General features: G+C 48.3%; 1 protein-coding gene across 1 annotated transcript in view; it reads right to left on the reverse strand.

Moving 5' to 3' along the window:
* Nucleotides 1-6183: 6183 nt before the first annotated feature.
* Nucleotides 6184-15148, reverse strand: part of ZC3H14 (zinc finger CCCH-type containing 14) — an 86577-nt gene continuing 77612 nt past the window's right edge. The window contains 10 exon segments of the mRNA XM_063948618.1: nt 6184-6460; nt 7105-7211; nt 7296-7384; nt 7938-8074; nt 8201-8315; nt 8787-8989; nt 11332-11473; nt 11559-11630; nt 12315-12527; nt 12729-12829. Of these exon segments, the coding sequence (XP_063804688.1) occupies nt 6454-6460; nt 7105-7211; nt 7296-7384; nt 7938-8074; nt 8201-8315; nt 8787-8989; nt 11332-11473; nt 11559-11630; nt 12315-12527; nt 12729-12829 (1186 nt within the window). The 3' untranslated portion in view covers nt 6184-6453.

Consider the following 15148-nt stretch of genomic DNA (forward strand, 5'->3'; position numbering starts at 1 on the left):
TCTCAAAATGGCGGCCTCAACAGCCACACAGTTAAAATTATCTTACGCAAAGCAGGATGAATGAATAGGCCTTGAGTGATTAGATCAGGAAGACGGATGAACCACTGAGAGAACCACGAGGTCCAAGTACCATGACCTCCGCAATCAGTATGGAGCCATCAAAATGACAGATATACGTTCCTGCTTTATCCATTTGAGGACCTGTGGTAACATCAGGATTGGAAGTAGAGCTAGATCAGACTTGGAAGTCACATGGTGCAGCCATAACATTGACCAAAAAAAAACACAGAATCTCTTGTCCTGGAGCAATAATGGTCTATTTTTTGGTTTAGCCAAGTTGCCACTGGGTAGATGTCCAGCAAGCTCCACTTGTCAACCAAAACATGGAAGACCTCAGAGTGAAGAGACCACACGCCGGGGTGGAGATCATGGTTGCTGAGGTATTTTGCCTTCCAATTGTTGATGGCCTCTCTGACCACTTCCTGATGTTGTCTCCTTCATGGCCAGGGAGCTTCTCATACCCCCTTGCCCCCTCTACCCCCCAGAAGTGAAACTGATGAACCCCAAAACTCTTGAGACTGGCATCCATGTCACTAGAGTCAATCCGAGATGGCAAAGAGCCGTTCCACTTGGTAAGCAGATACATCCAGAATTCCAAGGAATGAAGAGTTTTCCCAACAGAATCATGCACAAGGGAACAGAGTCTGTATTATTTTTCAAAATCAAGCCGTCAGGGTTTGGATGGAAACAATTTTGTGCGGAAAGACCCTCTGGAAAGAGGTGTCAAATATCATGCCCAGAAAAAGCATTTCGTGAGGGGATAAGGTTCAACTTAAAATTGATTATCCAACCGTGAGAGACCAGCACGCAATGTGTTAGTTTGACCTGAGACTGAAGAGGTGCCTTGATCAGGAGGTTGTCTAAATACGGGACAATCGTCACTTCCAAGGAGCATATATTGTCTTAGATTACCTTTGTGAAGCAGTAGAAAGGCAAAGTCCCTGAACTAATGGTCATCTCTTATCAAAAACCAAAGGAGAGATTGATGTGGTTTGCAAATGGGAATGTGACCATACGCATCACTTATGTTCATGTACACCAAGAAGTTCCCCTGCCCCATGATGGAAATAAATGAATGCAGAGATTTCATCTTGAAGATGGACCAGACCTACACACCTGTTCTGACAACAGATTGGAACAGGAAGTCCTGCCAACGCTTGGAAAGTAGAGGCACTAACACTATGGAGGAGGACAGCTGCTTTGACATTGTGACAGGACGATACCGTACGAAAGCACTCGCAGCTTCCGCGTCCCGTTGACTGCGCACAGAATGGAAGGTCAAGCCGCACGAGGCCTGACCACATAGGGGATTCCCGCTTACCGTCAGTAACCGCCTGTTACTGACTCCACCCACTGCGCTGTGGGCGGGTTCTCGCTGCCACCACCAAACTCCTAACCTGCCGTGGCGTTTGGAACCACGGTTCTGCTCTGTATGTGCCGACGCACTGCTTTACCACACCTGTGTGGTGTCGACGAATCCCCACTAGCCACTTGCTAGGCCTCTACCGGTAGCTGGCGGAAGGCGGAGCTTGGAGACGTCAGGTGCTTCCCTGGACAGCCGGAGAACGGGGCTAGGTTTGGCCTAACCCTGTTGGTCACAAGATGAAGCAGTCTTCTTGAGGCAAAGGTGTTTATTGCTCAAATAACCTTTAAAAAGGCTCCTCCCTATTGCTAGGGGCAACGGCATACAATCAAGATCTTTTCAGCAGAAGAAGATGTTACAATACACCTGGAGGCTCACAGGCATCCTCTTTTTATCCCAGTTCTACACACAGTACCACAGGGGGGTAAGCCCTCCCTGTCTTCTCCAACCAATCAGGTTATTGCAGAAAATATAAAGAAATACAAGTTTACATTTCAAAAGTTAAGAATTAGATAAAGCAATGTTCTGCTCCTCTTCATATATAACCAAACCAGTGGCTTTCCCAAACACAATCTGATTATCATCTTCCTGTCTCTTTCACAAATGTAAATGTAACTTGCATTTCAATTGCATTCACCCTCTCACACATAGACAACGTTCTTATACTGTAAATTAAACATAATCTGCATCACACATAATGCAGCCTAAGAAATGTTACATCAAACTGTTGTTACACGAAACCCACTAGTTTGCATTTGTAAAACACAATCTGATTAACATGTTTCTGTCTCTCTAACATCTCCATGCAAAACCAGTTCACACAATATTCAGAGAAGACAGCAAACAAATCCTGTCACCTGCATGTGTCTATAAAGTTACACAGAGACACATCTCAATCTCAAAGAAATGGCTTGTCTATACACCCCTTTCCAGGTGCCAGGGTCATCAGCATCTCAATTCCTAGGTGAGAAGCTTCCAAGCCATTTGTCCTCAAACGTAAATGCATTTTAAAACCAACACAGCTTACACATTCCTTCTAAGTGCTGGCATTTGCTGCAATGTAAATGTGCAATCTTACAACTGTGCCTATTGCCTTAAATATAACATTGGTGAAAACACAGTATTAAATATATTCTTAAATACCCGGTGCCTAGCACCCACACTATATTTAAAGATGGCGCTTAGCACCAGTGCACAGTTTTAAAGTGGCGCCAAGCGCCCATTGTCCTGTTAAGGGCGCCGGGCACTAGGGGTTAACCCCTTCAGTGCCGCACGTGTGGCTGGTTGGTCTCTCCGGCCACAGACATCGACTCAGTTAAGAACGCCACCTGAGCAGTGTTTCCATAGGTGGTGGAGCACTCGCAGCCACACGGGAACTCGCAGGCTTCCTGGGTGGCTCTTATGTCAGTCTGTGCCTGATGATCCTTTGATACTGCTCTGGCCTAGTCACAGAGAGTCCCCACTGTATTACCCATCTCAGACATTATGGAGAAAGGAAAGGACAATTCACAGTACAGGGTACTGCCAGCATGCAGCCACCTCCTCATTATCATATACAGATTATATACCTCAAGCTATTTGTACATATATTTGTGCCCCCAGGACTGCTTATATTATGGCAGAATTGGAGACTAATTTCTATGCTCAGTCATGGCTGCATCATCTCACGTGGTGGCCACACCATTCATCGGAACTTTCCATAATGCTCCTCAAGCCAATTCTGGACAACTTGGGGCTGATAACACGGTGCAGGAATATTCCATCATTGTGGGGGTACATGAAGTCCATAAAGGGCTGCAAATGGTCATCAAGCAATGCAACATAGCAGTTACCACTCAGTGACATGTTCAGACGGACCAGCAGACGCAACCCATGCCACGTGAAGACACCCCACTCCATTATGGAACCACCACCGACAACTGGGATCTGTGCCACATCCAAACCCTACCATGATTCCGAAACAACTGGAACCATGACTCGTCTGACCACGTCACATGGTGCCAGTCCCATCCACTATCACGCTCCATAATTCACGTCGCCTTGCCATGAGCAGCTTAGCTGGTGTTCAGTCTGACTCATGAGGTGTCAGATTGCAACTGACGCAGGTCTAGGCATTTCCAAGATGTAAATATATATATATATATATATATATATATATAAAAGTCATACAAGTCATATTACTGTCTGAAAGTATCACAGAGCCTCCAGAAGATGACTTTAATGAAGGTGCTTGGAGAAGTTGACAGTCCTGATGCGAGACACAAACTGGAAGTGATGAGTGAACACAAAAAATTTGAAAAACGAATGATGACGCTGAGATCCACAATGAGCCCAATTCTGAGGCACAGGAAACGAGAACTTCTGCTGTGAACGGACTGCAAGGCAGCTATACGGACATACTCCGAGAGGTACACGTCTACGCAATCACCCCCAGTCCTCTACCCCAGCTACCATCCCCATCATTGCTACAACTACCCCACGCCTGGTGCAGGAGATGTTACTGAACCTGATGTTAACTGCGCACATGTGCAACTCGGAATAGGCTGCGACTATTGCTACACACCCGCGCCTTGTTATCTGCTGGCACCTGTTTGGAAGCTGCAAGATAAAAGCTGTCATTCGTATAATTACAGCTGCTAAACTGCCCAAAGCAAACCATCGATTCTATTTATTTATCTAGCTCCTTCTAAAAATAGCTAGAATCGGATTGGTTGCTATGGGCAACTTCTCCACTTCTGAAACCCCACACCTTAGTAAATATACCCCCTGCTGCTGTACGAGAGAGAAACCCCATCCATATACTCATTACACAGCACGCCCAATCGTGGCTGCATCATCTCAGCGCTTTTTATTAAACACTGTATATCCTTATGGAGGATCTCTGGACAAACTGTAAGTGTTCTGGAAACTGGAGCCGTCACCTCACTGGCCATAGGTACTGTCCCTGTAGCTACAATCATGTGGTTTTCAATTTTCCTATCCACAGTCCCCTTCTGCTGACCTCCATAATCTGCATTAGTTCCAGGTATTGATTACCTCTCAGCCATAGGTAGCCTTGGAGTCTTTCATGACCGTATGGCCAGGTGTCCCTGTTCTTTATCAAGAAGAACCTTTAGCATTTGTTCACCTGTGTACAGCCCCTGCTGATCCCTACGTAGCACATGTTGGAGAGCTGTCCTGGCTGTGTTATCATCTGTAGTCATAAGCAAAACATTAACCACGAGGGTTAAATGAGCTACATTCTCCACTGACATCTCCTGATTGAATCAAGCTACGCAGAGAACCCATAGACTTAAATGGTACCTGAGGGAATAGACTGGGATATAATCTATGTCCACACCTATCGCTCGCCTCTCCCAGTATATTACTTATGTCCTCCTTAGTGGTAAACCTAACCTGCATTTATGTACGTGCTGCCCCCGAGAATTTGTCAGGTGGAATAGTCAGGGTTTCTATGTCCTCACATCATCATCACCATGATGAGTTCAGCTAGTTTCCCCCCTCAGGCAGAATCTGCAAGAGTACTGACAAGAGAAGTAACCTGAGTATAAAATAACTGTCCAATGCGGCACCCCTTAAGGGCCATCCTAGGAGTAGCGCCATCAGCTGATTGGGAAGTGGATTTAGCTTCCATAGTGGCGCAATGTCGTTAGTAAAGCGGCGGTTCAGCGACCTGGACGGGATACAATATAGGTGCTGAAATCAGACAGAAGTGGAAATACAAGTCTCCAGCCCCAACATTTAGCATCCCACAAGGCACATTACAGAGATCATCTGGACTCCCCGGAACCGCCACCACAAAACATTCCGCTTATGCTGACATTTACACAATACACTTACCCGACTCCTCAGACACAGTAAAAAGACAGAGAGGGGGGGGCGGACGGAGGTGTCACTATATAGCTTCCAGCGTGCTTCTTTGTCCTGCCTCTACGCTGATCACCATAGAATGGACCCATTTGTGGATGACTGCCATGGGGTTTAAAAAATGAAACTAGTATATATGGAACAGTCTCTCTAGATCAGGCATTCCCAACCGCGGTCCTCAAGGCACACCAACAGTGCAGGTTTTAGTGATATCCAGGCTTCAGCACAGATGGTTAAATCAAAATAACTGAGGTACTAACTAAGTCACCTGTGTTCAAGCCTGGATATCACTAAAACCAGGACTGTTAGTGTGCCTTGAGGACCGTGGTTGGGAAACACTGCTCTAGATGGCTCGCTCACAGCTAAAAATACACAAACTACATTTTGGGAGCCCCGTTAAAAAAATCTGCTGCACATTTTCTGCAAAAATATATATTTTTTAAAATTTTACAAGAAAAAAAAAATAAGACAACAGCGCGTTCTTTTAGAAGAAGGCTTCCACTGTATATCATGACTGCTGTAGCCAATGGGAATATACAGGAGGGCAGAGTTTAGATTGTCAGCTCCCGTGGGTAACGGCTTGGTAGTCACCCCTGTGTCTGAAACTTTATAATGAAACATAACCCTACACAATAAAAATTCTGGGAACACACTGTATATACAAAGTGGAAGAGGATGCCCACAGCTGCAGGGTTTTATTATAAGAAGCCCCCCAGCCCCAGACTGGCGGAACCCGTGTGACCTTTCCCCTCGTGTCTTCTCCTAGAGCTGGTCAGACTGGGCGACCATCCTGGATGTTCTGCTAATTACAGCAGGGGTGACATCTCATTTACATAAGACGCCTGCAATAAATGTACCAGGGCTCAAACACAAATGAAAGAAAATATAAAGCGGAGATTTCAAAATAAGATGTATTTAGTAGGAGGTGGAATTCCTTACACCAAGGAATATTTCCAAAGTTCAACATCTACATGAAATGTTTTTATAAATTTTACATAAAAAACAAAAGCCTAATGCAGCATAGAAAGCCACAATAAGCAAAAGACGGAAAATCAATCAAATAAAAATAAGACGCGGTCTTCACTGTTCTGCTGGTGGGATCCTCCGGGTGGCTTAAAACCTCAAACAGCTGAGACCAAACGTCCGACATTCTGAGCGTAGCATCAGTCGCTGCCAAAACATAAGGAGATTGTAAGCTCACTAGTCACAATAAGGCCTAACTTACACCTAAAGGGTTAAAGAGTCTAATTCTCCCCAGGAAAGTGCCTCATCTCTGCCTCCTATCTCCGGAGGAGAACCTGCAGGTACAGGAGGCTGCTTATCCCCGCATACAGTGTCACAGCATGGCACCAGGTCCACACAGGAGCGAGTGGGGGTGTTTAATGGGTACCTGGCACCCACCCCCGGGACAGATATTTTATTGGCCAGTCTGACATTAAAGCGAATCCCTTCCCAGAAAGCTTTGGCCTCAGCTGTGTGGAATCAATGTTTTTATTATGCATCCCATCCCCAGTCTTGGTCTAGCTACTGGTGACCACAATACCGCACAGGTTACACTCATTGTATCCCTAATGGTGGGTTAGTGTACACACCACAGTGGGATGCCCCGTAATAGGATCCCCTTTATGATCAGGAGCTATAGGTAGGCTGACTGACACAAATAGGGCCTCCGCAGCCCAATCTCCGGCTCCCCCCGGTATGCAGAGGAGCAATATCATCAATCAGCGTAGCTGCGCGGTTTACAATGTAACAACTCCCCCACAATCTGTTAGAAACAAATGGAGCTTGAATCTTGGTACGGGGGAGGGACATACCTTGCTTGCGACCGCGTCCACGTCAGCGCGTGCCGGGGAGGAACAGCCGCTGTTGGGTGATAAAACTCGCAGTCCGGCCGCGTGCACTGGGCGTTGAATCTGCAGTGCTAGGAGCCAAGAACGGACAGCTGCAATGAGTTAGGTCCTTCAGACACAGATTGCACAAGGAATGTGGAAGGAGAACCTCTTACCTTGGGGTGAAAGAAGGGGCAGTCTGTCTTCCTGCAGGCTGGGAAGTAACGGCAGTGCTGGGCAACGGGATATTTCTGTGCCGCTGGTGCTAAGAATAAAATGGCAGCTGCGGTTATTCAGAAAATAAAACTCTTGGGGCGTAATTTACAGTGAGAATTCCGCGAGGAGCGGTTTTCTTCCCCATCATCCCTGCAGTCCGGCACCAATCTCCCATGATTCCCTAGGCCAGTCATGGGGAACATTGGCAGTCCAGCTCTTGTTGAACTACACATCCCAGTATGCCCTGCTACAGTTTTGCTATTTAGCCATGCTAAAACTGTAGCAGGGTATGCTGGAATGTGTAGTTCCCCAACACTGTAGTTCTTCTATACAACACCCTTGTGCACAAAACGCAATTTGTTCATTCATTTAATTTGTTCAATCCGCTGTAGACAGTAAAACAACAGGGCAGCCAGCAGTTACGCCCGGGGCTCACTAACGTTGTGTAAATCACTGTATCACATTTAATCCACAATGCTGAGTAAAGGGTCTCACTAACGATCTTGCTCACTGAGCCACAATACACCGGGTGACACTCTGGAGATCAGGCATCAATAACGGTAACGCTGCAGGTGCACACACATCACCACGGCTCTGGCTACCTGGCTTCTGCGGCAGCGCTGGGCTGCGTCGGCTGGCGTGGGTGAACGGGCAGTCGGCTTTGGTACACTTTGCATCAAATTTACAGTTGGGGTGGATGAAAAAGCATTTATCAGCGAATCGGCACTTGGGAAAAGCTCTGGAAGAGGAGAAACAGGTCAGTACCTCAGAGGTGACGGTGTGATGTATGCAGGACAAGAGCAGTTACCAGAGACTCTCCCGGACACCCACAGGAGCATCTGGCCTAAAGGGCGGCAGCACTTACTTGCATGGGGTAGTGGGGTGGTGATAGGCACAGAGCTCCGCGTTCTTACACGCTGGCCAGTACTTGCAGCGTTCTGACACCTTGGTTTTTCTAGGCTCATCAGTAGAGTCACTCACTGGGAAGAAATCACTCCTCATTATAGCACCACAATAGAGAGCAATGTATAATTAATATGTATTACATACACAGGTGTAACCACCGGCGCTCCGCTGCATGTTAGGTAGGTAGAGGTGAACCCTATTCCTCCTATGATATAGTGCCCTGCCTTCTATGGGTAGTACCCACGCCCACTAGTGAACTGGCATCTCGGCCTTTGGGCCAGGTGGGAGGGGGGCATGTGGGCCTGGTGGGAGGGGGGCATGTGGGAGGGGCATGTGGGCCTGGTGGCGGGGGACGACATGTAGGCCAGGTGGGAGGGGGGCACGTGGGCCTGCTGGGAGGGGAGCACATGGGCCTGGTGGGAGGGGGGCATGTGGGCCTGGTGGGGGGGGCATGTGGGCCGGGTGGGAGGGGCATGTGGGCCGGGTGGGAGGGGCATGTGGGCCGGGTGGGAGAGGGGGTATATGAGCACTCACACCAGACGTACCATTTGCCTCATGCAGATTGGGGTAGCTCTGCTCCTCTCTGCCCAGAGTATTAGAGGATTCTGGGTAAGTCTCTCCTTCCTCTGTGTAAGGCAATGGCTCCTCCTCCGGCTCATGGTCAGAGATGTATCCCGGGGGGCTGGGGACCCCATCCAACGTCACTATAAACTTGGGACTTGCAGGCTTTTCGGAGATGACACTTTCTCTGAATGAGGAGAAATATAAAGTTACCAGACTAGATTTATGATAAAATGATTTCCAGGTTAGTGTTCTATCACAGAGCAACGGAAATACGGAACATTATGCATAAGGCACCACAGGGGCGGATAAAACAGACAGGAACTTACATAAGGAAACCGTTACATAAATACATAATTACAATGTACATAGTGAGATCGCTGTGCTTGCTGCAGGTCACTCATCAGTAGATGGAGCACAATGGGTAGAAACATATAATAATACAGTATACACTTTGTAGCAATATATGGTTATATATATATGGTTGCACATTAATGCAGGTTCACTCTATGTTTGACCCTTTAAAGAATGTACATGTAATATTTAAACATTTTGTTTCATAAAATTTAGTCTGGCAAAGTGAGTATTACCACACAAACCCACAGCGTGGGATGTCACAGATAGTAACACACATCACACACTGTAATGTGATAGGGGGCAGTGATACAGTGCATCCGGAAAGTATTCACAGCGCTTCACTTTTTCCACATCTTGTTATGTTTCAGCCTTATTCCAAACTGGAATAAATTCATTTTTTCCATGAAAATTCTTCACACAATACCCCATGACGACAACATGAATAAAAATGATTTTTATTTTTCATTTTTGCACGTTAAAAAAAGAAAAACTAAGAAATCACATGTACATAAGTATTCACAGCCTTTGCCATGAAGCTCAAAAGTGAGCTCAGGTGCATCCTGTTTCCACTGATCATCCTTGAGATGTTCTTACGCCTTAATTGGAGTCCACCTGTTGTAAATTCAGTTGATTGGACATGATTTGGAAAGGCACACACCTGTCTATATAAGGTTCCACACTTGACAGTGCATGTCTGAGCACAAACCAAGCATGAAGTCAAAGGAATTGCCTGTAGACCTCAGAGACATTATTGTCTCGAGGCACAAATCTGGGGAAGGGTACAGAAAAATATCTGCTGCTTTGAAGGTCCCAATGAGCACAGTGGCCTCCATCATCCGTAAATGGAAGAAGTTCGGAACCACCAGGACTCTTACTAGAGCTGGCCGGCCGCCTAAACTGAGCGATCGGGGGAAAAGGGCCCTAGTCAGGTAGGTGACCAAGAACCCGATGGTCACTCTGTCAGAGCTACAGCATTCCTCTGTGGAGAGAGGAGAACCTTCCAGAAGGACAACCATCTCTGCAGCAATCCACCAATCAGGCCTGTATGGTAGAGTGGCCAGACGGAAGCCACTCCTTAGTAAAATGCACATGGCAGCCCGCCTGGAGTTTGCCAAACTGCACCTGAAGGACTCTCAGACCATCAAAAACAAAATTCTCTGGTCTGATGAGACAAAGATTGAACTCTTTGGCGTGAATGCCAGGCGTCATGTTTGGAGGAAACCAGGCACCGCTCATCACCAGGCCAATACCATCCCTACAGTGAAGCATGGTGGTGGCAGCATCATGCTGTGGGGATGTTTTTCAGCGGCAGGAACTGGGAGACCAGTCAGGATAGAGGGAAAGATGAATGCAGCAATGTACAGAGACATCCTGGATGAAAACCTGCTCCAGAGCGCTCTTGACCTCAGACTGGGGCGACGGTTCATCTTTCAGCTGGACAACAACCCTAAGCACACAGAGAAGTGGCTTCAGGACAACTCTGTGAATGTCCTTGAGTGGCCCAGCCAGAGCCCAGACTTGAATCCAATTGAACATCTCAGGGGAGATCTGAAAATGGCTGTGCACCGACACTTCCCATCCAACCTGATGGAGCTTGAGAGGTGCTGCAAAGAGGAATGGGCGAAACTGTCCAAAGATAGGTGTGACAAGCTTGTGGCATCATATTCAAAAAAACTTGAGGCTGTAATTGCTGCCAAAGGTGCATCAACAAAGTATTGAGCAAAGGCTGTGAAGACTTACGTACATGTGATTTCTTAGTTTTTGTTTTTTTTTAAAGAAATTTGCAAAAATCTCAAAAAAACTTTTTTCACGTTGTCATTATGGGGTATTGTGTATAGAATTTTAAGTGAAAAAAATGAATTTATTCCAGTTTGGAATAAGGCTGTAACATAACAAAATGTGGAAAAAGTGAAGCGCTGTGAATACTTTCCGGATGCACTGTACATGACAGAAGGATACAGATGGAGGTCAGCAATAGAAAGCAATGTATTAGTAAAAGCTGCATGAGGGTGTGGCCAGATTAATACACGAGCAGCAGCGCTCTATGGCAGATGATGCAATTACTCGGATGTAGAAGGTTTGTTCCTCACTCATACAATGGATACACGATGCTCACCCTCCTTCACTATAGCTACATAAGCTCAGCGCCGTGTGGTATTGTGGGGAGACTACCTGGGCTGGATCAGTCGTCCTGGTGGAGGGTGGCTGTCGGCCGCTGGAGGAACGGTTTGGGGTGAGGAATCCTTGGCGGGTTTGGACCTCTTCAGGATGAAGGAGCGGCTGTCTACAGGTTTCAGAGTCTCAGAGTCCTCATCTGACACACAAAACATAAAGGAGGAGCCCAGTTACTGACCGCGGTCCTTCAGGTAACAGAAGCGTTCATTAGAAGACACACACACCTGGTTTCCAGGTCTCGGCTGCGTCACTGGGATCTGACTGTAGTCTGGACAGAACATCTAGTCTGTGCTGCTCTAATAAGACAACATCACAACATGGTTACACTTCCCCGAATTACACATAGCACTCGTCAGTCTGTATAGAACACAATATAATAAACCTGGGTAATGTAACAGTCACCTACTCATACTGGCAGGCTCTCTAATGTCTGTGTTAGGCAAGTCTGTGCCCCTCAGCAGCGCAGTTACTCTCCTGCAGACCTGTCTCCTATAGAAGGCTGTAATACCCCCTGTAAGAGTGTATAATGCACTGGGGGGAGGTCAGTGACCAGCGATGACAGCGTGGCTCCTTACCTATGAGGGCAGCTGTATAACCCAGCCTAGCCCTGGCAGATGGGGGAACCTCCTCTGTGTTAGGTAAGTCTGTGCCCCTCAGCAGCGCAGTTACTCTCCTGCAGACCTATGTCTCCTATAGAAGGCTGTAATACCCCCTGTAAGAGTGTATAATGCACTGGGGGGAGGTCAGTGACCAGCGATTACGGCGTGGCGCCTTACCTATGATGGCAGCTGTATAACCCAGCCTAGCCCTGGCAGATAGGGGGGCCACCTCCTCTGTGTTAGGTAAGTCTGTGCCCCTCAGCAGCGCAGTTACTCTCCTGCAGACCTATGTCTCCTATAGAAGGCTGTAATACCCCCTGTAAGAGTGTATAATGCACTGGGGGGAGGTCAGTGACCAGCGATTACGGCGTGGCACCTTACCTATGATGGCAGCTGTATAACCCAGCCTAGCTCTGGCAGATAGGGGGGCCACCTCCTCTGTGTCTTGCCTGGTGTCCGGCACCAGGCGTTCTTCGGGCTCCTCCTGATAATGGAACATTGATGCTCTGCTCTTCATCAGGATCAGTTCCTCCTCCTCCTCCTCCTGTTGATGACGGGTTCTCGGGGCGACCGGCACAGTCTGCTTTGGGGGTGCTATACATGAAACAATAAACGGACTGGATAAAGTGACTGCACACGTCACCAGTGTGATGTCTACAATGAATCCTGTTCACAGACACACGGGATGCTCACGGACATATTGCTCAATGGCAGCGTTGTACCTTATCCATTTACTCAAGTCGCTGGTGCAGGGAGCTTACAATCTAATTTCTCTATTCCAGTGAGGCCTGTTACCTGTAGAGTAGCTGGTAGTTTTGGTGATGGACTCCTGGGCCTCGGATATGGCTTTCAGAATGAGGTTCTTGTTGGCTTGCTTGGAGGGAGGCAGGGTAGGCCTATAAAGAAATACAGTCAGCCATGTTTTCTATTAGAAGAGAGACGCAGAGAGAACGGACATCATCTCCCCAGCTTATTGCAGGACTGGAGCTACGGGAACACAAGACGCCGCTGTCACCAAGTATACGGAGCAGTCATTACAGGAGGTAAGTCCCATGTCAGATAAGTCTATTTCCCCAGAAGCAAATAATAAGAGCCGCCACCTCTGGCAAATACTCCGACTCCCAAATCCGGTCCTCGTGCCTCCCCTCAACAGGGATAATTACTGACCCTGCCATGTACTCAGCTGTGCGTTATTAAAGAAATCCTGAAAACACGTCCTGTTCAGGGGGTAGGACAAGATCTGGGAAACACTACTTTTAGGTGTGACACTGCACTGAGTGCTCATGACATGGGGAGGGGAGACGTCACATACGTATACAGCAAATCTGATTTATGTGGAGATTTGGTTTCGCTAACATAATATAAAAGACAGAAGATCTGAGAAGTATTTATCCCGTAATAATAATACAGCTGGGACATATATAGAAGAAACACTCACCTCTTGCCCTATGAGGCCTGCCTGTGCTGCCCTCTAGTGGCGGCCTCTCACACCAACTGTAACATCGGTGCCAACTGTCAGAGCACAGACCTCCCCAGCCCTGCAGTACACAGAGCCAATCCTAATGTACTAACATGCAGAGCTATAACCCCGGCCAAACCGCTCACACCCCCACCCCAATATACAGCCCGGCCCTGCAGTACACAGAGCCACGGAGCCAATCCTAATGTACTAACATGCAGAGCTATAACCCCGGCCAAACAGCTCACACCCCCACCCCAATATACAGCCCAGCCCTGCAGTACACAGAGCCACGGAGCCAATCCTAATGTACTAACATGCTGAGCTATAACCCCGGCCAAACAGCTCACACCCCCACCCCAATATACAGCCCAGCCCTGCAGTACACAGAGCCACTGAGCCAATCCTAATGTACTAACATGCGGAGCTATAACCCCGCCCAAACAGCTCACACACCCCCTACCTCAATATACAGCCCAGCCCTGCAGTACACAGAGCCACGGAGGCCAATCCTAATGTACTAACATGCAGAGCTATAACCCCGGCCAAACAGCTCACCCCCAACCCAAATATACAGCCCAGCCCTGCAGTACACAGAGCCACGGAGGCCAATCCTAATGTACTAACATGCGGAGCTATAACCCCGGCCAAACAGCTCACCCCCCCACCCCAATATACAGCCCAGCCCTGCAGTACACAGAGCCACGGAGGCCAATCCTAATGTACTAACATGCTGAGCTATAACCCCGGCCAAACAGCTCACCCCCCCACCCCAATATACAGCCCAGCCCTGCAGTACACAGAGCCACGGAGGCCAATCCTAATGTACTAACATGCGGAGCTATAACCCCGGCCAAACAGCTCACCCCCCCACCCCAATATACAGCCCAGCCTTGCAGTACACAGAGCCACGGAGGCCAATCCTAATGTACTAACATGCGGAGCTATAACCCCGGCCAAACAGCTCACTCCCCCACCCCAATATACAGCCCAGCCCTGCAGTACACAGAGCCACGGAGGCCACTCCTAATGTACTAACGTGCAGAGCTATAACCCCGGCCAAACAGCTCACCCCCCCCCCCCCCCCCCAATATACAGCCCAGCCCTGCAGTACACAGAGCCACGGAGGCCAATCCTAATGTACTAACGTGCTGAGCAGCTCACCCCCCCCCAATATACAGCCCAGACCTGCAGTACACAGAGCCACGGAGCCAATCCTAATGTACTAACATGCAGAGCTATAACCCCGGCCAAACCGCTCACACCCCCACCCCAATATACAGCCCGGCCCTGCAGTACACAGAGCCAATCCTAATGTACTAACATGCAGAGCTATAACCCCGGCCAAACAGCTCACACCCCCACCCCAATATACAGCCCAGCCCTGCAGTACACAGAGCCACGGAGCCAATCCTAATGTACTAACATGCTGAGCTATAACCCCGGCCAAACAGCTCACACCCCCACCCCAATATACAGCCCAGCCCTGCAGTACACAGAGCCACTGAGCCAATCCTAATGTACTAACATGCTGAGCTATAACCCCGCCCAAACAGCTCACACCCCCCCTACCTCAATATACAGCCCAGCCCTGCAGTACACAGAGCCACGGAGGCCAATCCTAATGTACTAACATGCAGAGCTATAACCCCGGCCAAACAGCTCACCCCCAACCCAAATATACAGCCCAGCCCTGCAGTACACAGAGCCACGGAGGCCAATCCTTATGTACTAACATGCGGAGCTATAACCCCGG

Source organism: Pseudophryne corroboree, chromosome 12 (genome assembly GCF_028390025.1).
Source record: "Pseudophryne corroboree isolate aPseCor3 chromosome 12, aPseCor3.hap2, whole genome shotgun sequence".
Taxonomy (NCBI): Eukaryota; Metazoa; Chordata; class Amphibia; order Anura; family Myobatrachidae; genus Pseudophryne; species Pseudophryne corroboree.